Here is a 25,491-nt window from a genome sequence, read left to right as displayed (position 1 = left end):
TACCATTTGCAGTAACATGGATGGAGCTAGAGGATATTATGCTCAGTGAAATAAGCCAGGTGGAGAAAGACAAATGCCATATGATTTCCCTCATTTGTGGAGTATAACAACAAAGCAAAATTGAAGGAACAAAACAGCAGCAGACTCACAGACTCCAAGAAGGGACCAGGGGCTACCAAAGGGGAGGGGTGTGGGAGGGCAGGTGGGGAGGGAGAGAGAAGGGGATTGAGAGGTATTATGTTTAATACACATGTTGTGAAGGGTCATGGGGAAAAAAGTGTAGCACTGAGAAGGAAAATAGTGACTCTTTGGCATCTTACTACACTGATGGACAGTGACTGCATTGGGGTATGGGTGGGGACTTGATAATATGGGTAAATATAGTAACCACATTGCATTTTCATGTGAAACCTTTGTAAGGGTGTATATCAGTAATACCTTAATTTAATAAAAAAGAAGACATTGTGATGAATTCCATCACAATATATTGAACAATTTAGATGAAATGGATTATTTTACTTGAAAGAAAGCTTTCTAAACCTGACACAAGAAGATAAAATATAAATAATCCTATATATAATACAGCCATCGAATCTTTAATTAAAAATCTTCCTATGAAGTAAACTGCAGGGTGAGATGGTCTCAGTGGTAAATTCTTCCAACCATTTTGTGAAAAAGTTAATACCTATATATAGACTTTTCCAGAGAATAGAAAAGAGGGAAGACTTTCAAACTCATTGTATGCACATCTGATACCAAAAGCTGACCTGGGCATTACAAGAAAGGAAAACTACAGACCAATATCACTCATAAACAAGGATGCAAAGATCCTAAACACAATATTAACAAATAGAATCTGCTGGTTTATAGAAATAACATGTTATGCCAAGTCGAGTATGTTTGAGGAACTCAAGGCAAGTTTAACAGTCAAATGCCAATATAATTCAAAAAAATATTAATAAAGGATAAAACAATATGTTTTTCTCAATATATATGGGGAAAAGGGATTTGAAAAAACAAGAACTGTTCTTGATAAAAACTCTAAGAAAATTCCTTAATTTGATAATAACTTCAAAAACCCTAGGGACTAACATTTTAATGGTGAAATAGTAAATACTTTCCCTGAATTCAGTAACAAGACAAGGATGCCCACTGTAAGGATGGAGGCACCAGGGGAAGGGGTGAGCCTGATAGACAAGCTCAGGCTCATCAAACAAGGCGAAGAGACCAACAGGTTCCGGTCTGACAACATTCCAGAGCCTTATCAGATAACACTCCCAACTAGAGCCCTTCCCCCAAGCTAAAAGATTAGTGGTAACTTTCCAGTACCTGGCTAAAGGCCAATGAGAGACCCCCACGTACCCTAGGTGAGCCAATCCTTGTGCCACTGTACACCTTTGCTCTCCCTCCCCTGCCTTCTTTAAAAACTTGCTGCCTGCCCTGCTGGGTGTGACTTCCCCAGCCTGTGTTTCAGACCGAGGAACATCACCCGGGGATTGCATTCAAATAAACTGCCTGGCCATTTGTTGCCTCTCTTCGCCTGCTTATTTCAGTTGGAATTTATTGGAATTTATCTTACACCCACTACTACCATTTCTATGTAAGGTTACAGTGAATGTTCTCAACAGGGCAATAAGGCAATTAAAAGGAAGAATATTAAGATTGAAAAGTGTCATTATTGGCTGATGGCATGACTGTGTAAAAAATTCCAAAGAATCAACAAACCATTAGAATTGATACATAAATTTAGCATGGAGCAAGCAACAAACAATCAGGACATTTTTTAAAATGTCATTTAAAATAACATCAAAGATCCCATCCAGATCCCTAGGAATAAAAGGTCTTGCTGAAGACCCCTGTGCAGTGAAAACTAGAAATTTCCCAATATACTTTTAAATTTCTGAGAGAAATTGCTAAAGTCTTAAGTAATCGGAGGTATATACCATGTTCATTCATTGGAAGACAATATTTTTACAGCAACATAAAAGAACAACAACATACAGTTACCTACAACAACATGGATAGATCTTAAAGATTGATGTTGGTCAGAAAACAGACAAAAGAGTGCGTTCTAATGATTTACATCAAAACTAGCAATCGAAAGTAATTTGTGGCAATGGAAATAAGAATAAGCAGTTACCTTTGGGAGGTATTGACAGGGAGGGGACACGAGAGCCCTCTGGGGTGTTGATAGTGTTCTTCATTTTTATGAGTGATGGTTTTCATGAGTGTATACAATGCTGGGGTCCTTGTTCACAGAGTAAAAGAATGAACTTCACAAACTCAAGGTAGGAAAGCAAGGGAGAGCCTTTTATTTAGAGATAAAGTGAGAAGACAGAGCTCCAGTAAGGAGAGCCCATAGTGGTACGCTGTCTAGGAGTTTTATGGGTGGTTGAGGATTTTCAGGAATGTGACAAAGGGCTAGGGGTGCAGACTTAAGTGGTCCCAGCATGTTTATCTTTGATGAGACATTAAGTCTTTTCTATTCCAGGTAATTTTGCAAAATTAACAACATGAGAAATTTACTTGCTCTGATTACTTCCCAGGATAGCAGCTTCCTGCTGGGAGCATACCACTCAAGACTGCCTACCCTGCCCCTAAGGTGGGCTGAGTTATTGTCTGTTTGCTAAAGAGTATGTTAAGAACCTTACTTCTTAACTTCCTGGGTTCTAAAATGCAATATTATCTTTAAGGTGGGGAATCCTTCCTCTTTTTACTATGCTGTTGTTTATGGCTGGGCTTCCTTGCTAACTTAATTGCCCAGGTTGCAAATTACTTGATTAGGGGCTGGAGGAGGAAGACAGCATATAGGTAAAGTTAAAAAAAAAATAAGCTGGTCCTTTTTGTTAGGCTGGAGGAAGGAAAAACAAGGACATGCAAACAGAACAGAGAGATGCCATAGGGGGAGAACAGACCAGACCCCAAAATCTGTGCCTTATATGGAAAGGGGACAGCTCTTCCTGAATTCCATCCTTCTGATGTGCCAACTAAGACCCGGATGTCAGCCTCCTCCCTCCTGGAAGGAAAAAAAGTTTCTAGTTGTCTATTATGTCACCTTTAGCCAATCATACCTCTCCACACCCCCTAAGATAGCTTGCCCACTCCTCTCCCTCCTAATCCCTTATAAGCCCCCACCTCCCTGACCGAGTGTGACTTCCCCGGCCTGTAATACCCAGACCACAGAACATCACCCGGGGGTGCATTCAAATAAACTACCTGGCCCTTTGTTCCCTCTCTTCGCCTGCTTATTTTGGCTAAAATTTATCTCACATTTGGTGCCGAAAAACCCGGGAAGGGGTGTGAGTGTGGAGCCCCAACCGGCCACCAGTGGCCCTGCCCCCTCCTTCCCGACCCAGGACCTCAACCTGCTCTCCGCTGCGTGGACTATTTTCCGGTGAGTCCCTCAGTTTCCCCCAGTCTGTTTCCCTCCCTAACTCCATTTCACCTGGTCTGTTAGAAATCGTACGTATGTCCAGGTGGCCCACCCTCTGCGGGCATCCGGCCTGCCCCTGGCCCTGCGGTATGGGAGACATCCTACCCCAGGCCCCAGGATGTCTGTGGGCATCCGGCCCATCCCTGGCCCTGTGGTGGGGGAGACGTCCCTCACCCAGCCTCCCAGGACATCTCCCCTGACTTGGCGCGCTTGGGACGCTGGGCGCTCCTCTCAGCGGGATTAGTTGGGGAGTGGCGCAGACATGGGGAACCAGCCCTCAAAAGCAGAGGCTCAGACCCCACTGTGGTGTCTCATTTCTAATTTGGCTACTCTATATTTGTCCCGGGAAGTTTGCAAATGGAAGCTAGTCTTTCTTTGCTCTGAGGCCGGGCCTCAGTATCCCTTGGACAACCTATCTAGCTGGCCCCCTGAGGGAACTTTCAATTTTAGCCTCCTCACCACCTTGATTAATTATTGCCACTGGAGCGGAGAATAGAGTGAAATCCCATATGTGCAGGCGTTTTGGACTTTGCACTCCTGTCCAGACCTTAATGTTGTGTTCTATGACTCAGGTTCTCCTGGCCCGATCTCCAGTTAAAGATTGTCAGCCTCTTACTCTGCTCAGTCCTTCCTTTTCAGATCCGCCAGAAAACCTCAGTCACCTGCCTCCCTTAGCTCGCAATCTCCTCCTCCTCTCTCCACCACCATCTTTAAGTCCTTTGTCTTCACACATGTTGCCGCCATCTTAAAGTCCTGCATTCTCAACCATGCCGTCGTCCTGCTCTCCTCTTCCAGGGGCTGCACCTCCCCCTCCCCCTCTCGTTCTGCCTTCACCGCCCTCTTCCCCCACCAGAACACACTCCTCCCGCCCTCTGGTTCCAGAAGCCACAGACAAGAAGCTGAGGAGAAGGAAGACAATTGGATATCAGTGACTCAAGTCTCCATATCAGTTTGTCTGTCTGTATGTATGTTTTTGTGTGGAGGGTGTTGCTGACTGTAGTTGTTGTATCTCAGTTTGTACGTTTGTGTGTCTAGGTGTATAGATGACAAATATTTTATCTAAAAACAAGCGCTTGTGAAAATTGGGCATTCTAAAACTTCCAGAAAATCTGATAAAAATGTTAAGCATTAATGCTAATTTGGATTTAGCTGAGGCGGGCATGTCCTTGTTATCAGCTGCCTAAGTTTACCTAAGGTCATTTCTGTGTATGTTATCTCTAAATCTTCTAAGAATAAAATGCTTAAAGGCTTGGCTTTGTCTAATATTCAGTAAAGGTTTTGTAAGTAATCTAGCATATCTGCTAAAAATAAGTAAACAAGCCTAGCAAATAAATATCTTAATAATAATATTGTATTAATGTGTAACACTGTATATATATGCAAACAGCCTGAGAATTTTTGTAGTAACCAAAATTCTTAAAGTTTGCTAAGCTATATAGACATATTTTGTGCCTAATAAGAAATTGTGCTATAAAGCACATTTCCAAAAATAATAATATACGTTCATAGATATATCAATCTGAAGAATGCTAGTGTAACAGTTTACAGTATCCTTTTTTTCAGTGTTCACTGAAGGTTAAAGTAATAGTTTTAAGTTCTAATCAAAACTACTTAAAGTAGTAAGGAGGAAAACATTTCTGCATGCTAAAAAATATGTCTTTTAATAAAAGAAAGTAACTTTGTTCTAAAGTACAGCTGTTTATTTAGAAGAAGAAATCTAAATGTAAAAAGAAGGTAAAAAGTTTGTAGAAGAATTTAATATGGTCATGCTATATAAAATTAAAGCAAATGAGTCTCAGTATCAAGTACACAGCAAAATTAGAATTTTGTTTTCAGTTAAAAGGACAAAGTTTTCTTAACTATTAGTCTGCTCTTAATATTGAAAGATTGCAGAGTTCTTCTAATTGTTTTATCAAAGCAGTTTCTTATGCTTAAAGTCTCAGTGAGTTGTCAGAGTCTTTAAGAAAATGAGATCTTAATATTAAAAGGACTAAAAGCTAAACTTTGCTAACAACTGTGTAACCTTCTTTATTTGCCTTTGAAGTACTTTGTTGTCATTCTAGTTAATTGGATAAGTATTGCTTCATGGCAACCTATAATCCTATTTAAGCAAGTGCCAAAGAAACTTTCTTCTGACAACTTCCCAAAATCAAATTCACAAAGGTACTTTTACCTCTAGTTCACTCTGATATTTTCCAGAGGGCCCGTGGAACATGTCAGAAGATCTTTTTCTTATTGGAGAAAGTATTTGGCTAATTTAACTTATTTATCTGATATATAATTACCTGCTTAATTACCTAGAAAGCACTGTCAGAAAGAATAATGCTAAACTTTGTTAGTGAATGTTTTGTGTTACAGAAGTATCAGAATTTCCTTATGTCAACTGTCTTACAGTAAGCTCTCATCAGATCTTTAAACATTGTCATTTGTAAGTCTTTTATTATTTATAGTCACTGTTTTATTACTCTTAAGCTAGTAAAAAAACTTAATTTCAGCATAACAGGTATTAGTTACATAGGATTAAGTAAACTAAGGAAGATAATTTTGTGACTTTTTGTTTCAAATGTTGTTGATAAAGTGTTTTAAGCTTTTTCTCTTAAGCTGACAACAGTTTAGTAAATGACCATACCTTTATAAGCAGAATTGAAACATTTATCTTTCTACCTGATCCCTCTAGAATTTAAAAACTCTCAATGAGTATTTTTATATTTCATGGCAGTATTTGCATAAGTTCAATAAGAACCTGCTTTCCTTGTCAGAGAACCAATTAAAGACACAGATTATATTACCAAGGCTTTGACTGGAATGTCATACCTGAGAGACACGTGCATAAAGCTCAGATATGAACAGCTTTAAGAAACTAAGGTTGACTTTATATAGCCAACAAAGCCCCTTGGAAGAACTGGCCTGGTACCTTGCTTACAGGGTTCCCAGCAGCCTTACCAGGTGAGTAAGGAAGGTCATTTCCTGGCAGGTGCAGGAACCTCAGGATGTCTTGGGGACCTCGAGAAGAGAGGAATTCACCCAAGTCTACAAGTACTGCAGGCAAAACCTGATGGCAAGTCTTACTTGGCTTTCTGGCCTCGAGAGGCCTTTAAAAGTTCAATCTGAAATTCCTTACAAAAAGTTCCAGCAAAGCACATTTAAAAGAGCCTATGTAATCAATTGCTCTTCTTGCTGCACTTATGCAAATAACAGATCCAAGTATTAATTATTTTCTTAATCTGGCTACTTCTAGTAAAAGTAAAGATGATTTTAGAGAAAAGTATTGTTTCAATAATGCAGTCTTATCTATACTAAATCCTAATACTAGTCATTGAGATGTAAACTCGATCCAGAATTCCAGTTCCCCATAATGGCCTGGCTAATGCCCTTACTGGGCCCCTTAATAACAGTTTGTGGTTTACCCTTAGTTGCCCCTTGTGTCCTCAGGTTCCTCCAACAGCAGCTAACCCAGATGACCTGGGTCGCCACCAACCAGATGTTACTTTACCGTTATGCACCTCTTCCCACTGAACCCCCTCCTTCTGCCTAATACCAGCCTCAAACCCCCACGATGCCCTTTGTCAGCCGGAAGTAGCCAGATCGAGTTGTTGCCCATTATGACCAAAAGGCTGGAATGTTAGGCTGAAGGAAGGAAAAACAAGGACATGCAAACAGAACAGAGAGATGCCATAGGGGGAGAACAGACCAGACCCCAAAATCCGTGCCTTATATGGAAAGGGGACAGCTCTTCCTGAATTCCATCCTTCTGATGTGCCAACTAAGACCAGGATGAGCCTCCGACCTCTTGGAAGGAAAAAAAAGTTTCTAGTTGTCTATTATGTCACCTTTAGCCAATCATACCTCTCCACACCCCCTAGGATAGCTTGCCCACTCCGCCCCCTCCTAATCCTTTATAAGCCCTCACCTCCCTGACCTGGTGTGACTTCTCCAGCCTGTAATGCCCAGGCTGTGGAACATCACCCAGGGGTGCATTCAAATAAACTACCTGGCCCTTTGTTGCCTCTCTTTACCTGCTTATCTCGGCTAAATTTTATCTTACACTTTTAGCAGGCTAAAGTAAGTCTTACAGTGGCAGGATTTAATTAACACAATGAAGACATGGGCTATGCTAGATACTTTCCTTTATCTGGGGAATATTCAAATGTTCCAGGCCAAGTTGCTCCTGGCCTTTTTGAGCTTTAACTGATTAGCTCATTAATTTTGAGTCTTTTTTGGCTTCCTAGTTTTAAGTAATCTCACTGAAGAATGCCTATATTCCTAGTTTGATATTTTTACCCTAGAGAATTAATGTGACTCTGACTTTGTTTAATGTTTAACATGGAGATTCGGTAGGGGTTTCTTTGCACTTTGTTACATTGCTCTGACTGTAATTATCCTGCTTTGCTTTTTTCTGGAGGCCCTCACCCTACTCTGTCTAAACCCACGGTCCCTGTGCCATATACATGTGTAAAAATTCATAGAGACATATTATGTGTTTTGTGTACTTTACTATATAGTCTGTTATATCTCACTTAAAACAACTTTTTAAAGACATTTTAAAAGGAAGCAGTGGGAAACCATTTGTGGGTAAAATTGTAGTATTTCCAGAATATCTTTCCTGGCTTTGGTACATCTGCATATCAACAGGCGTTCAGAGGTGGAAAGAAGTACGGGTTTAGTGCATTTGCATATTTCCTCAGGGGTGGAGAAGTTCATCTCCATATCAATGGATGATTACCTGGGCAGCAGAGGTCTTATCGGTCCCTGAGAGGTGAGGGGGAGGGTGGGTGTTGCTTCTGTTTGAGCAGGAGAAGACGGCTGGGGCTGTAGTTTGTGAGCAATAATTGGGTTTTAAACTTTATTTCTCCCTTTGACTGATTTTGGTTTTTAGTTATTTTGCCCCGGGATTTCCTTTCCCCGGACTTACACCATTGAAAGGATTAGGGGAGGTGAGGGACACATGACACGATTTATGTTTTTAAGATAGGTTTTGTCTTAGACTATGTGAAGGCGGGAGTAGAAGCAGGAAGAACAGTTAAGAGGCTACTGCATGGGCCCAGGCAAGAAGAAACAGTTGCTTGACTGGAACCATGATGGTGGAAACAGAGGAAGAGGACGCATGGTGGAGAGAGGGGTGGGAGCAGGATCTGCAGGACATTGAGAACCAGAGGAATGGGTCATGAAAATCTTTTTTGGGTTTCCACCATAGGAAATGTTAAGACGAACAGCAAAGGAAAGCCAGGGGGAAAAAATTGGAACCAAAATTTGGGGTGGGAGTAGAGATTTTGAAAAACATCATTTGGGACGGGGCTAAGGAATTTCTTAAGTGGGAGGCGAGAAATGGCGGGAGCAGGTGAGGCAGGGCCTGAGAAAGCCGCCTAGGGAGTGAAGTTTGGATGGGTTGGAGCATTAGGGATTGAGGTGCGCACCGGAGAGGCGGGAGCTTGGCCTCGGGAGGGGCGAGGTGATTCTCAGGACGCGAGAGGGGTCGCTAAAGAATGTTTTTAGAGAAGGGGTCAGACTGACAGGACCAGGATGCCATCCAAACCCCAGCCCGGAAGCATGGAAATGCCTGACGGGGCGCGGGAACGGGAAAGCGGCCCGGCTCCACCTCGCGGGCGGAACCAACTGTGACGGCGGCAAGGTTTCCGGCCGGCGCCACACGGGAGGGGCGGTGTGCGCCGGCGTGACGCAGCCGCGCGGGATGGGCAGGGCCGAGGCCGAGGCGGCTACGGCGAGAGCGAGAGGCGGCGGGCAACGAGGGCCTAAAAGCGCGACCACCATGAGCACCAAGCAGGTCACTTGCAGGTCAGTGCGCGGCCCTCAGAGCCCCGCCTCACCCCTTCGGGCCTCTCCTCCGGGTTTTGGGAGGCGACTGAGCTTAAGTCGTGCTGCCAGGGAAACTGAGGCTTGAGCGAACGCGTGAAAAGTTGCCCAGCTGTTTGCTGTCCGGCGTGTTTTCAAGGCGGAACTTAGAGCCGCGGCCCGAGCCCGGGACCCGGCGGATGCGCGACGGCGTCCTGGGGCCGTGGCGCTGGCCGAGGCCAGCGCGGGGGGCTGCGTGGCGACTTTGAAGCCCCCTGTGGGCCGGCAAGGGGTGCGAACCGGGCCGGGCGGGGTGCTGGGCCCTGAAGGCACTACGGTTCAGCCGGAGAAGGGGTTTGGAGTTGAGCGTAGGCACGCGAAGCGTCTGCGGGCGGGGACCCCACGCAGGAGTAGGTGGTTAGTCGACGATAAAAGCCTCAAAGAAGTTGGGGCCCTGGAAGCGTTCTTCATTTCTCAAGAGTTTGAAGAACTCCTGAAGGAGCCCCAACTTGAAAAATAACGGCAGGTAGCGTTTACTGCACTTAAGTGCCCCGCGTATTTCCAGATCCTCTTTTCATTGTCACACTAGGCTTTAACGCTACTGATTAGATATGATTCCCATTTTACAGTGCAGGAAATTGAGACTGAAAGAGGTTGAGATACTCTTAGACACCGGCGTGGAGAAATACAACAATAATGGGTGGGGTGGGTGTAGAAAATTCAAACCTGGATGGCTACACGAAGACTGCTCCTGTGAAGTAGAGCTTGGTTTTGTAACACTGTCGTTGCTTGCCAAGGTGTGGCTTACCAGTTTTAGGTTCCTAGTCTTACTGAACTTATTCCTGAAAAGTAGTTTTTATTTTAATAATTGGTTTCAGTAAAACTCTCGTCGGGGAACACTGCCTCCCATATGGGTAAAATTGCAATATTTCCAGAATCCCTTCGCCTACTTTTAGTTCATCTCCATATCAATAAGTGTTTCCGAGGGGTGAAGAGAAGTAGCCATCTCCATATCTATAGGTATGGGCCCGCGAGGGTCCGGAGAGGTAGGGTGGAGTTTTTTACTCTGCTGCGGCTGCCGGTTCGAGAGAGATGCGGGGGCAACTGCTTTTAAGCAGTGAACGGGTTTCTTAAACTTTTATTGCTAACTTTGACTGATTTGTGTTTCAAAGGTATTTTAACTCAGGGAATTTCCCCCGGAGTTATTCCCCCACCAAAATAATTTTTTAATGGTTTTATGTAATCGTTTAGTCAAGTACCACGTATGTTGTTAATTCTCTTAATTAGTATGAGTAATTGAGAAGTGGCTATGTAAAAAGTCTTACGTTAGTAGAAACCATTCAACCTGTTTATCCAAGGCCCGGGGTGGCTTATATTAAGCAGCTGTCAGAACTTTGCACCCAATGTCTATGGAAAATTTTATGCAGTTTGTACTAGAAGGTCTTGTGAAGACCTGTGTGTGTGTGTGTGTTATTTTTATTTCTATCAAGTTTCCCTTGTTTAAGCAGGTATCTTTAGTTATTGTGGGTTGCATAGCAAATTGTGGCTACTGTTCCTAAGATATGTCCACAAAACACACATTTATATAATGCTTTATAATTGAATCTCAGCTCTGTGTAGTATCTGCTTTTACGGATCAAGGAAACCGTATGCTCAGAAAGACTTGAGACTTGCCCTTAACCTCACATCTAAAAGCAGCAACAAAAACTTAAATCAGGATCATCTTCGTTTTTTTCCTTCTGCACTGGGAGATAGTTCGATTTGAACGCTTTAATTGTATGTCATCCAAACGGGCATCCTGTAGGATGTTTTTGCATATAAACTCAAAGTGGGTAAGAATGTTGGGGAGGGATCCGTTCTGTTAAGTACTGATGGATGTTTGTTGGGAGGCTTACAATGTGCTGGGTTCTCTTTGGAGGTGCTCTACCAGCTATATCGCATGTATTCGAGCAACTCACTGTTCACACATTGTGAGCCAACTCTCAGCACTCAAGTGATTGTCTCACGTCATTAAGCTTCTGAGTGGCAGGGGTGTGACGTCAGAGTCCATGCTCTTAGACTATACGGCCTCCAAATAAGTTTGTGAAGTGCTAAATTAAGGTTTCTTTACTGCAGAAATTTTTATAGCTTTTAATATGTTCATAGAAAAGGAAAATGCTTAAATACATGTAGAAAGTAAAAAGTTTACTTGCAAATGTGTGGGAAGGAGACCTCACAAGGACTGCCTCACCAAATGAAAATCAGAGCATATCTGTAAATGATACAAAACTGTGACATACCCAGAATACCAAGTTTACATTAGTGTTTTATGGTGGAAAAGCTTTTTTCACTTGAAGTTTTATCCCCAGGCGTGGCTAACTTACAGAAAATGTTCAAGGTCTGATTTATTTTGGAGACCATTACCTAAACAGGGTGCTCAGCTGTTTTGTTTAATTTTGGGGTGCAAAGGTTTTTTTCCCTGACTGTGGGATATGATGTACATGCCTATTCTGAGTAGCAGCAGGACAGTGTTTTGCTTCCATTCTAATCGAATTATGTCTTCAAGAGATGAATGAGAAATGCTGGGATTCACAAACTTACTACAATGACACTCCATATGTTTTTGCCTGGAATGGCGGAAAAGCTGCTCGCGCCGCTGGGCTGTCAGGCAGCTCTCCTGATTCCCAGGCATGCCGCTCTGTCCAGAGTCGCAAGCTGGGGAATGTGTTTTGTGATTTTTCCTCCTAACCATCTCCCTAAGTATTCCACTGTTTTCAAAGCCCTGGTGCAGGCTTTTATTACTGTTTCTTTGTTGTTGTTCTTCCTCCCCATGTAACAGAGGCCCAGGCCCCTCTGTCTTATTATCACTAGTAGCGGTCCTAGAATTTGTTTCCTCAGAGTCAAGCCTATAGCTTTTGGTTGTAAGTCACAAACCATGGGGGATTTTTGTCAAGCAATAAGTGGTAGTAAGAGCTTGAACTCTAGAGTTTGGCAGTTCTGGATTCTGATCCTGGGACCACCTGTGCCATAATTTCCTCATCTGTAAATGGGATGGTAATGACCTAACCAGAGTTGGTTTGATCAGGTGATAACCATCTTAGAGCACTTACTGTGTGTTAGGCTAAGCACTTAACATGCATTGTCTTCGGGTAAAACAGTGGTCTATCACAGCAATCATGAAGTACAATTATTATATTACAGATGGGAGAACAGAGGCTTAGAGATTTAAATAATTTGCTCAGTGTCACACAGCAAACTGACTTCAGAGTCTTCACTGAACCACTGTGCTATGCTTTATTGCATCCCCTCCCCAATCCATTTATTTCAAGCCGCCTGCTGTGCCTAGCATTACCATCCTTCCCCTTTAATGGATCTGTTGTCACAAGCAGTACAGCCATAAAATATGAGTGTGCGAAAATACGGAAGTAAATATAAAGTGCCACTGAGCATGCAAATTACTGAATTATTTGGAAATGATTTGCAAAAGCGTTTTGCTAGAAGTAAACACTGTTTAAATGCCTGCAAGAAACCAGATTCATTCTGTTTGACTCAGCCCTCAGCCACAGCTAGAGCTGTGGTGTTTCTGTGGCTAGTAGTCAAGCTGATAGCCTTTGCAGCATACAAAAGCCATCGTGTCTGTGAGACAGGGTTTAGACACAGTAGGGTGAGGGCCTCTGGAAAAAGACCCCTACCAAAACTCCATATTAAACATTTAAGCAAAGTCAGAGTCACATTAATTCTCTAAAGTAAAAATATCAAACTATGAATATAAGTATTCTTCAGGGAGATTAGTTAGAACTAAAAAGCCAGGAGCAACTTGGCCTAGAAGTTTGAATACTCCCCAGATAAAAGAAAAGTATCTCAGTGGAGCCTGTGTTTTCACTGTGTCAATTAAAACATACCATGGTAAGATTTACTTTAAGCCTGCTCAAAGGCCCAGCTTATTTAGGAAAAATTCTGTCTTAAAGCTAAGATTGCATTTTAATTAAACAATAACTCAGCCCATCTTGGAAACAAGGCAGGCAGTCTTAATTGATAAGCTCCCAGATCAAAAAGCGGCTATCCTGGGAAAGAATCAGAGAAGTTAAATTTCTTGTGTTAAGCTAACTTTGCAAAATAACCCACTGATAAGAAACTAGTATTGAAAGGATATCTTGCCGCGACCCTCCTTACCCAGAATGACTCAGGAGACACGGACCCACGCAAGAGACTTTATTATCTGAAGAAGAGAGTGGCTGCCCCAGACGGGGGTGGGGAGAGAGAGGGCAGCAGAGAGACAGACAGAGACAGGGGGCAGAGAGAGAGAGAGAGAGAGAGAGAGAGAGAGAGAGAGAGCAGCAGCGTGGTGCCTTTTATTGTGGCGGATCCGCTTGGCCTGTTGCTTTGGGGGAGGGTGGGGATGTTTAGAGATAAGGCAGGATAAGCCCCAGGCAAGCCCAGGCATAATTCTCACCGGCTTAATGTGCTTGGGACCATGGGACAAATGGAGGATATATTACTATGTTCTTACAAGTATCTTCAAAAATAAACATTTTGGGACCATCTGGCAGGTCTTCATCCCTAGCCCTTTGTCTCTTAATTGCCTATAAATCCCCTAGACCAGGCACCACTCTGTGCTCTCTTGCCCTCCTGGTGTAAGCCAAGAGCTCTGTTCTCTTTATCTCTAAATAAAAGTCTCTCCCTGGCTCTTCTACCTTGAGTATTTGCAAAGTTCATTCTTCAACTCTGCGAACAGGAACCCTGACATATCTACAGCTATCGTCTTTTTGTGGTCACCCAGAATAGCAGACCCCTTCAGACTATCCCTCAGAAAGAATCTCCCTACTCTGAGTCTCCAGCTATGTACTGTGTACCCTTGCCACCCCCAGACTACCATTCCTCACCACCCAATTCATGTCTTACCCTTTTCTCTAGGATGATATAAGGGATGGTTTGGCCATCAAGAAGGGTGAATAATTGGGCATTCATTACAAGGTGCAATACAATAACATAGATGTAACTGCTGGGGTTCTTGTTTGTGGAGCCGAAGAATGAGTTTCATAAACAGTCAAGGTAGGAGAGCGAGGTACAGGCTGTAAGAAAATAGTAATTTATCCTCCATTTGCCCCATGGTCCCAAGCACATAAACCAGTGAGGGCTTGCCTGAGCTTACCCTGCCTTATCTCTAAACATCCCGACCCTCCCCCAAAGCAACAGGCCGAGCGGATCCACCACAATAAAAGGCACCACGCTGCTACCCCCTCTCTCTCTGTCTCTGTCTCTCTCCCTGTCTCTCTCTCTCTGTCTCTCTGTCCCCCTGCCCTCTCTGTCCCCCTGCCCTCTCTCTGTGTCTCTGTCTCTCTGCTGCTCTCTCTCTGTCTCTGTCTCTCTCTCTCTCTCTGCTCTTTGCTCTCTGTCCCACTGCTCTCTCTGCTGCTCCCTCTCCCTCCCTCTCTCTCTCCCCCAACCCCTCCTCTGGGGCAGCCACTTTCTCCTTTAGATAATAAAGTCTCTTGCATGGGCCTGTGTCTCCTGAGTCATCCTGGGTAAGGAGGGTCGCGGCGAGATACCCTTTCATTGGTGCCGTGACTTCGGATGAGGCTCTTCCATGGACTTTGCTCTTCCTCTGGGAACCTGAGCTGCTTTGGGAACCCTCACTGCCCGATCCTCCTCCACGGGCTCACCGTCCATTTCCCTGGTTGCTCGTCTTCTCATCCAACACTGGCCTTCAATTTGGTGAGTCTCCCCTTCATGGTCGACTTAAATGTCCCTTTGGAACCTGGGAAGTGACCATTGAGTGTCCGGCACTCCCAAGGGCTCCTCCGGGACAGGGGCACCCCCAACCACAACTTTCAGAGTCACGGTTGATCCCAAAAGTCGACCCTTCTCTGCCTCCCCCTGGTGAGAATCCTCATCCACTGAGGCCCGGTCTCCCTTTATCTACGTTTCTACTTGACTCAAAAACTCCTGGTACCAGATACCGAGCCTCCCCAGCGTTTTCGCTTCGACCCCACAGTTAGAGGTGGTGACGACCCCCTAACTGTGCCTGGTCTTCTCCACAACCTTCTCAATCACTCAGGGACACCTCAGCGACTTCTGAACGGTCTCGTTCTCACCATGGGATCTGGCCCCTCCGTTCCCACAGATTCACCACTAGGGTGCTTACTCAATAATCTAAAGCCCCTCCACTTCACTCCAGACCTCAAACCTGTTCACTACTGTAATGAGATCTGGCCACAATATCCCTTGGACAATCAGTCTAAATGGCCTCCAAATGGCTCTTTAGATCCTAAAATTCTCTGCGACTTATACAACTTCTGTGAGTGTACGGGCAAATGGAAAAGGATCCCATATATCCAGGCTTTCTCCTACCTCTGAACCAAGCTCTCTCTCTGTCTCCCCTGCAATCCTAAACACCTACTACTTGCCTTAAAGTCCACACCCCTAAGCTTTTTTCACGTTCCCAAATATCCTCAACTGCCTATAAAACTCCTAGACAATGCACCACCACGGGCTCTCTTGTCCCCTCCTGGCTCACACCAGGAGCTCTGTCTGTCCTCTCACTGTATCATTACATCTCAATCTGTATGTTTGTGTCTAAGTGTGTAAATGAAAAATATTTTTCTACCACCAGGTGGTATTCATAAAAATTGATTTAAAGATAAGCACTTGTAAAAATCGGGCATTCTAAAATTTACAGAAAATTCTAATAGAAGATATTAAGCATTAATACTAATTTAAGTTGAACTGAATAGACATGTCCTTATGGTTATCAGCTGCCTAAGTTTACCTAAAGTCATTTAAGTTTATGGTATCTGTTAAATCTTTCAAAGAAAAATGCTTAAAGTGAAGTATAGCTTTGTCTAATGTGAGTAACTATTTAAGCAAGTGCCTTAAAACTTTTAACAGCTTCCCAAAATCAAATTCAAAAAAGTGCTTTTTACCTCTAGTTCACTCTGATATTTTCCAGAGGGCCCCTGGAACATGTCAGAGGAATTTTTTCTCATTGGAGAAAATATTCGGCTAATTTGGCTTATTTACCTGCTTAATTACCTGGAAGGCACCGTCACAGGGAATGATGCTAAACTTTGTCACTGAATGTTTTGTGTTACTGAAAGATCCAAATTTCCTTATGACAACTGTCTTATAGTAAGCTCTCATCAGATCTTTAACCATTGTTATTTGTAAGTCTTTTGTCATCTATACTCACTGTTTTATTACTCCTAAACTAGTAAAAAAACTAGATTTCAGCAGAACAGGTATTAGTTACATAGGATTAAGTAAACTGAGGAAGATAATTTTGTGGCTTTTTGTTTCAAATGTTGTTGATAAAGTGTTTTAACCTTTTTCTCTTAAGCTGACAATAGTTTAGTAAATGACTCTTTATAAGCGAAATTGAAACTTTATCTTTCTCTCTACCTGATCCCTCCAGAATTTAAAAACTCTCAGTGACTATTTTTATATTTCATAGTAGTATGTTTATTTGCATAAATTCAGTAAGAACCTGCTTTCCTTGTAAGAGGACTAATTAAGAACACTGGTTATATTACCAAGGCTTTGACTGGAATGTCATACCTGAGAGACACGTGTGTAAACTCAGATATGAACAGACAGCTTTAAGGAACTAAGATTGACTTTATAAAGCCTACAAAGCCCCTTAGAAGAACTAGCCTGGTACCTTGCTTACAGAGTTCCCAGCAGCCTTACCAGGTGAGTAAGGAAGGTCACTTCCTGGCAAGTGCAGGAACCTCAGGATGTCTTGGGAACCTCAAGAAGAGAGGAATTCACCCAAATCTACAGGTACTGCAGGCACAACCTGATGGCAAGTCTGGCTTGGCTTTCTGGCCTCAAGAAGTCCTTAAAAGTGCAATCTGAAATTCCTTACAAAAAGTTCCAGCAAAGCACGTTTAAAGATCCCATGTAATCAATTAGTCTTCTTGCTGCACTTATGCAAATAATCAAGCCAACTGTTAATTATTTTCTTAATCTGGCTACTTCTAATAAAAATTAGGGTGATTTTAGAGAAAAGTGTTGTTTCAATAATGCAGTCTTATCTATACTAAATCCTAATACTAGTCATTGAGATGTAAACTCGATCCAGAATTCTAGCTTCTTTAAAATATCTAGCTATGATTCTCAATTAGACTCTTCATATTTCTAGTTCTCATATTCAGCCATGCATTCTTAATCTCATCAAGTTTGTCCTTCCAGAATAGAAAATCCAACTCCAGATGTTGCTACTTAACCTAATAACAATTTGTTCTATCTTGCCTAGAAGCCACAAAACTGCAAATAGTAATAGAAATGAAACCGACCTTCCGAGGCCCTCTCAACTGACCAGTGATGGAGACCTAGCTGCACCCTTTACTCTGCCCCCTCTCAGCATGAAGCAGCCAGAGCGGTCATCGCCCCCTTTCCCTAGCAGCAGCTAGAGTCTCTATCTGTAGAGGGGAGAATGAGACAGGGACCATAGGCTTAGAATAAGGTGAGAGCCTCTGGAGAGAAAGCAAGGCAGGATATTTGCAGTCAGAGCAATGTAACTACATGCTAGGAACCACCCCCACTACTAAACCTATGTTGAACATTAAGCTCCAGAATCATTCTTCAGTGAGATCAGTTAATGTTCCCCAGATAAAGAAGAGTCGCACATGTTTTATTACGCTAATCATTTGTAATCGTGTATAAGATTCACTTTAGCATACTAAAAGGCCCAGGCCTATGTGCTGTCTTTCCTCCTTCAGATCTGAGGAGGTAATTTTTGCAAACCGAGCAATTAACTTAGCATGCAGACCCAGCTGTAGATGGCATAGTAAAAAGCAGGATATTTGAGCAAATAGACAATACCTCAGCCCACTTCGGGAGCTGAGCAGGCAGCCTTTTGCTATGCTCCCAGACCAAGATGCCGGTATCCCAGTGAAAAATCAAGGCAGGAAATTCCTTATGTTAAGTTAATTTTTAATATTCAGAGAATACTTAACAAGTCCTTCCCCAAGGCTTTAGAGATAGTCCCCACCTTTTTGGACAGGCTCTAGCACTAGACCTCAAATCCCTTACTCTCTCGAGCCCCACCCTTCTTCAATATGTAGATGATCTCCCGTGCAGTCCCTCCCTACAAACCTCACAATGGGATACTATTCTCCTTTTAAACTTTCTCTCAGAAGGCAGCTATTGAGTTTCACCCTCCAAAGTTCAGCTGTCTGCCACTTAGGTCACATACCTGGGAGTTCAGCTCTCCCGCGCTACAAGGCCATTACCATTGACAGGAAAAAACTTCTCCAAACCATGCCCATTCCAAACACCAAGCAACACCATCCCTAACTCCCAAATGGCAAAGACCATACACAGTAATCCTTTCCACACCAACTGCAGTTAAACTTCAGGGTCTTTCCCATTGAATATACAACTCCCACCTTAAGCAGTTTGTCTCCCCTTATTCCCCTCCCACCAAATCTCCCACAGGTTCCTACTCCACCCTGACGGGACCTCTTACTCTCCGCGTTTCACGCTGCTCATCTCCGCTTCCGCTCATCACTGAAGAAGTTTCTGCCAGCACGGAGTCCTAAGACCTCCCTTACTACCGCCATGCATCATGCTTCAGGATTATTAACCCTGGTCTCAACACTTACTCTCTCACCAGACCTATTTTCCCAATGCCAGCCGTTTCTTCTCTTTCAGACTGTCCAAAAGATTGCACCATCAAGGACCCTTTGCCCTACAGGTTGCTTTGCTGCCTACACATATGTCCTCAAAAATGCTATTAATTCAGCCACCCTATGTAAACATAGCAATCAGCCCAAATGCAAAAAATTTCTCACCAAACCTTTAACCAGCTTATATTACAGGATTACCAACCCCTCTCCAAAGACTATAATCCTTATTGAACCTGGAAAATGCCATCACCACTGCAGACCAAGGGCTCATCTGAGGACCGCCCCCATCAATACAAAAATGAACTTAATCGCCCCTAATCAGCAGGAAGCAGTTACTGAAGACCAACCTTTACCCCTTCCCAAATCCTCTACCACTTATAAAACAGAAAAGGGAGGAATGTAAGAAAATAGTAATTTATCCTCCATTTGCCCCATGGTCCCAAGCACATAAGCCGGTGAGAATTATTCCGGGGCTTGCCTGGGGCTTAGCCCGCCTTATCTCTAAACATCCCCACCCTCCCCCAAAGCAACAGGCCAAGCGCATCCGCCACAATAAAAGGCACCACGCTGCTACCCCCCCCCTCTGTCTCTCCCTGTCTCTCTGCTGCCCTCTCTTTGTCTCTCTGCTGCTCTGTCTCTGTGTCTGTCTCTCTCTGCTATCTCTCTCTGCCCTGCTCTCCCTACTCTCCCTCCTCTCTCTCTCTCTCTCTGCTCTTTGCTCTCTGTCCCACTGCTCTCTCTGCTGCCCTCTCTCTCTCTCCCCACCCCTCCCTCTGGGGCAGCCACTCTCTTCTTCAGATAATAAAGTCTCTTGCGTGGGCCCATGTCTCCTGAGTCATTCTGGGTAAGGAGGGTTGCGGCGAGATACCCTTTCACAGCCTTTTATTTAGAGATAAAGTGAAAGGACAGAGCTCCCGCCTCATGCCAGGAGGGGACAAGAGAGTCCGTAGTGGTGCATTGTCTAGGGGGTTTTACAGGTAGTTGAGGATTTTTCAAGAACATGAAAAAACTTAGGGGTGGGGACTTGTTAAGTGGTCCCTGAATATTAAAAATTAACTGTAAGGAATTTTCTGCCTTGATTTCTCTCTGGGACACCGATGCCTTGGTCTGGGAGCATATCAAAAGGCTGCCTGCCCAGCCCCCCGCAAGGTGGGCTGAGGTATTGTCTACTTGCTAAAGAATCTTGCCTCTTGAACTTCTTGGGTGTTAAAGTGCAATTTTATCTTTAAGATGGAATTCTTCCTGCCTTTTACCATGTTGTCTACAGCTGGGTCTGCATGCTAAGTTAGTTGCTCAGTTTGCAGAATCACGTCTGTCAGATCCAAAGGAGGAAAGACAGCACATAGGCCTGGGCCTTCTAGTATGTTAAAGTGAATCTTACACATGGTTACAAATGATTAGCATAACAAAACATGTGCTACTCTTCTTTATCTGGGGAACATTAACTGATTTCACTGAAGAATGATTCTAGAGCTCAATGTTTAACATAGAGTTTTAGTGGGGGGTTTTTCCTTGCATGTAGTTACATTGCTCTGACTGCAGATACCCGGCCCTGCCCCCTCTGGAGGCTCTCACCCTACTCTGACTACATCCATGGTCCCTGTCTCATTCCCCCCTCTACAGATAGAGACCCTAGCTGCTGCTAGGGAAAGGGGGCAATGACCGCTCTGGCTGCTTCATGCTGAGAGGGGGAGCAGTAAAGGGTGCAGCTAGGTCTCCATCAGTGGACGGTTGAGGTTCTTCTATTCCAGGTTCCATTTCTATTACTATTTGCAGTTTTGTGGCTTCTCGGCAAGATAGAACAAATCATGGTATTAAGTTAAGTAGCAATATCTGGAGTTGGATTTTCCATTCTGGAAGGACAAACTTGATAAGATTAAGAATGCATGGTTGAATATGAGAACTAGAAATAGTAAAACTTTAATTGAAATGATAGGAGAAAACTAAAACCTCTGGGAAATCATAGATATTTTGAAGAAGCTAGAATTCTGGATCGAGTTTACATCTCAATGACTAGTATTAGGATTTAGTATAGATAAGACTGCATTATTGAAACAACACTTTTCTCTAAAATCACCCTAATTTTTATTAGAAGTAGCCAGATTAAGAAAATAATTAACAGTTGGCTTGATTATTTGCGTAAGTGCAGCAAGAAGACTAATTGATTACATGGGATCTTTAAACGTGCTTTGCTGGAACTTTTTGTAAGGAATTTCAGATTGCACTTTTAAGGACTTCTTGAGGCCAGAAAGCCAAGCCAGACTTGCCATCAGGTTGTGCCTGCAGTACCTGTAGATTTGGGTGAATTCCTCTCTTCTTGAGGTTCCCAAGACATCCTGAGGTTCCTGCACTTGCCAGGAAGTGACCTTCCTTACTCACCTGGTAAGGCTGCTGGGAACCCTGTAAGCAAGGTACCAGGCCAGTTCTTCCAAGGGGCTTTGTTGGCTATATAAAGTCAACCTTAGTTCCTTAAAGCTGTTCATATCTGAGCTTTACGCACGTGTCTCTCAGGTATGACATTCCAGTCAAAGCCTTGGTAGTATAATCAGTGTTTTTAATTGGTTCTCTTACAAGGAAAGCAGGTTCTTATTGAACTTATGCAAATAAACATACTGCTATGAAATATAAAAATACTCATTGCGAGTTTTTAAATTCTGGAAGGATCAGGTAGAAAGATAAATGTTTCAATTTTGCTTATAAAGGTATTGTCATTTATGAAACTGTTGTCAGTCAGCTTAAGAGAAAAAGCATTAAATACTTTATTAGCAACATTTGAAACAAAAAGCCACAAAATCATCTTCCTTAGTTTACTTAATCTTAGATAACCAATACCTGTTCTGCTGAAATCTAGTTCTTTACTAGCTTAGGAGTAATAAAACAGTGACTATAAATGACGAAAGACTTACAAATGACAATGTTTAAAGATCTGGTGAGAGCTTACTGTAAGACAGTTGACATAAGGAAATTCGGATATTTCTGTAACACAAAACATTCAGTCACAAAGTTTAGCATCATTCTCTTTGACAGTGTTTTCCAGGTAAATATATATCAGATAAATAAGTCAAATTAGTCAAATACTTCCTCTGATGAGAAAAAATTCTTCTGATATATTCCAGGGGCCCTCTGGAAAATATCAGAGTTAACTATTCGAACTTAAAACTATTAGGTACCTTAATGTTTAGTAAACACTGAGAAGCAGGCTATTGTAAACTGTTACACTAGCATTCTTTAGATTGACAAATTTATGAACATTTTATAATTTCTGTAACCATGAGCTTTACAACACAATTTCTCACTAAACAAAAAGTATATCTTCTTAACTTAGCAAAACTTTAAGGTTTTAGTTTACCACAAAGATTCTCAGGCTGTAGGTAGGTATACACACTGTAACACACAATTATTATTAAGAAGTTCACTTGCTACATTTAGTTTACTCATTCTTAACAACTCTGCTAGACTACTTACAAAACCTTTACGGAATATTAGACAAAGTCAAGCCTCTGAGCATTTTATTCTTGAAAGATTTAGCAGATAACCATAGAGACATGTCCATTTCAGTTCAACTTGAATTAGCATTAATGCTTAATATTTTCCATTAGAAATCTCTGGAAGCTTTAGAATGCCCAATTTTCACAAGCACTTGTCTTTAAATCAATTTCATTAATACCATCCAGAGGTAGAAAAATCTTTGATCTACATGTTTAGACACACAAACATATAGACAGACATAATGACTACAGTTAGCAACACTCTTCATAAAAAGAACATACACACAGACAGATAAACTGACACAGAGACTTGAGTTACTGATATTCAGTTGCCTTTCCTTTTAGCTTATTTGACCAAAAGTATCTCAGTTTTCAAGAATACACTCTACAGGCAAGCAGTTTATATAACTGGGTTAAGGTTTAGATGGCCTCGGACTAACAGGGCCGATGAAGGCTCTGAACTGATAGGTACTGTGTGTCTCCAGGTGGCTGGAAATGAAATGCAAGTACAATTCTAGCTCCAGTCATTTAAAGCCAGGCTGAAGATTGATTTCTTCTGTTTCACGGAGTCTAGTTTAAAAACCTCTCAATTTTTGAAGATAATGAACCCAATAAGCAGAATAGATTTCCACCAAAATAATTTACAAAAGTAGTTCTACATTATAGTCTATGGGACTTTTGACTATTTTCTTTCCTTGCATTAAAATTAATTTAGCTGCATAACTTTATTACGTATTTCTCTCAGGGGCCAAGCCTCTCCAATTAGAGACTTTGTATGGAGGCCAGGCTTGGGTGCAGAAGATAAAGCATTTTTTTTAGGGTCTGGGGATCAAAATTGCTCCCAGTTCTTTAGAATGCATGCCAGAGGCGTGTCTGGCTGTAAACTTGAAGAGGAAGCTCCCACCTGGAAGAGAGAAAGATAGGTGTGTGACACTGCGACACCTGGTCGGCCTTTCTCTGTGAAGACATCCCCTCTCCTTGGAGCCTGGGTGACAGTGGTCAATCACCTCCTCTGCCAGGCCTACTGGATTTAACCACTCCTTACCAGCGTGGCCTGTACCTTGCCTTGATTCCCCTCTTGCCTTCCCACTAAGCAAGAGTCGCCTCGGAGCTCTGGATTTAGTGGGACCATACCAGTGTGCTCCTACTTACGCCTTTTGGGAGTTTCCCTAGTTTTCTCTGCATGAGCTTTCCTTGAGTGCTCCCTGCCTATCTGATAAGTGCAGGGACTGTGTGACTTCTTGCTGCCAGAGCCCTGATCTAAGTTAGAAGCCTGTTTTGCTTTTCTGGGGCTGCAGAAAGGGAAATGCCTAGCCCCAGGATGACTGCCTCTAAGGAAAGGAGATCAACAGAATCTAGAGCCATTTACATGTTGGTCTCAGGTTTCAGCTTGATTACTTTACAGACTTCATTTACATTACACAGGAGAAAGTGGTGCAGGCCTAAGAGGACTGCTTTGAATGCGGAGCGAGGGAGCTTTTTGCTAAGGCTAGAAATAAAATTCAGGGGCTGCCACGGACATTTACAGGGGGGTCTATACTCTCAAACACCAGTTTCTGCCACTGCCTGGAAATTATCCCGCTAGTCACCCACTGTATGAAATCTGATCTATGAGACAAGAGGTCAGGTGCTATCTGCGACTCTCTCATAGGCAGCAGCCTAGCTGGAGGTTCGCTCAATGCCGTCAGATCAATCGGCCAGAGCCAAGATCCAAGGACCACTGTCTACTAGTCCGGTCTGCCCTCAGAGTCCGCAGATTAGGATAGGAAAGTAGGAAATCGACTCAGCCACTCTTTGACATTCCTGTCCATCCAGAGGCGGGGGATCAAGGAGTAGCAGACACCGGGAAACCTTTTACCCGAGACTTAAGACTGGTAGCTGACGCCAATCGTCTTTTAAGTGGCTGACGGGTGCCCAGACACATTTTTATGAGATAAAAAGCACAGCATTTAGTTAGGAAGAAGAGCGGAGCGTGGATCTCCTACCTTGTGGTGGTGAGCATCGGGTTCCGTGAAATTGATGAAGTTAGAAGGGAGTTCTAACTTCCCTGCCCCCTGCTTCACTGAGGCCAGGGCGGCCTGAAGAAGCAGGTTGGAAGGCAGAGACAGAGAGGCACTCCTCACGGATACCCAATTAGGCTGTCGGGGTCTGATTCCAGACACGCGGGCCTTTGAGAAGTCGCTGAAGTGTAGCCACAGCCTAGACTCTCGCAGTTGCCCACGGCTTTCCTCAGTCCCTCGCATCTGAGGAGATGCCTCTGAAAGGGAATCCAGGCCTCCACTCAGCTGACATTCCCTGCTCCCAAGGGAGACAGGGGATCCACTGAGGGAGACGCAAGGGAACCTGTCACTTGAGACTTTGAGATTGGCAGCCAGGCTAGTCCCATTTAAGTGGCTGACAAGCGCCTGATGTTGTGTGCCACAGACAGTTTCCTTCTATAAGGACAGTGAAAGAAAAGGCAGGCTTGGATGCCGATACTCACCTCCGAAGTTATCCCGGACGAGCCCCCAAAGATGATGCCAGGGTTCTTGTTTGCGGAGCCGAAGAATGAGTTTCATAAACAGTCAAGGTAGGAGAGCGAGATACAGGCTTTTATTTAGAGATACAGTGAAAGGACAGAGCTCCTGCCTCACACCAGGAGGGGACAAGAGAGTCCGTAGTGGTGCATTGTCCAGGGGGTTTTACAGGCAGTTGAGGATTTTTCAGGAACATGAAAAAACTTAGGGTTGGGGACTTGTTAAGTGGACCCTGAATATTAAAAATTAACTTTAAGGAATTTCCTGCCTTGATTTCTCTCTGGGACACTGATGCCTTGGTCTGGGAGCATATCAAAAGGCTGCCTGCCCAGCCCCCCGCAAGGTGGGCTGAGGTATTGTCTACTTGCTAAAGAATCTTGCCTCTTGAACTTCTTGGGTGTTAAAGTGCAATTTTATCTTTAAGATGGAATTCTTCCTGCCTTTTACCATGTTGTCTACAGCTGGGTCTGCATGCTAAGTTAGTTGCTCAGTTTGCAGAATCACGTCTGTCAGATCCAAAGGAGGAAAGACAGCACATAGGCCTGGGCCTTCTAGTATGTTAAAGTGAATCTTACACATGGTTACAAATGATTAGCATAACAAAACATGTGCTACTCTTCTTTATCTGGGGAACATTAACTGATTTCACTGAAGAA

The 25,491-nt window shown here is 43.3% G+C and overlaps 1 protein-coding gene across 1 annotated transcript in view; it reads left to right on the top strand.

Moving 5' to 3' along the window:
- Positions 1–9,072: 9,072 nt before the first annotated feature.
- MKRN2 (makorin ring finger protein 2) overlaps positions 9,073–25,491 on the top strand; it is a 45,491-nt gene continuing 29,072 nt past the window's right edge. Inside the window, exon 1 of the mRNA XM_036911408.2 lies at positions 9,073–9,226. Coding sequence (XP_036767303.1) covers positions 9,123–9,226 — 104 coding nt within the window. The 5' untranslated portion in view covers positions 9,073–9,122. The remainder of the gene's footprint in view (positions 9,227–25,491) is intronic.

The sequence above is a fragment of the Manis pentadactyla genome, chromosome 1, assembly GCF_030020395.1.
Source record: "Manis pentadactyla isolate mManPen7 chromosome 1, mManPen7.hap1, whole genome shotgun sequence".
NCBI classification, from domain to species: domain Eukaryota; kingdom Metazoa; phylum Chordata; class Mammalia; order Pholidota; family Manidae; genus Manis; species Manis pentadactyla.
Note: the sequence above shows the minus strand (reverse complement) of the source record. Positions and strands in the feature narration are given on the sequence as shown.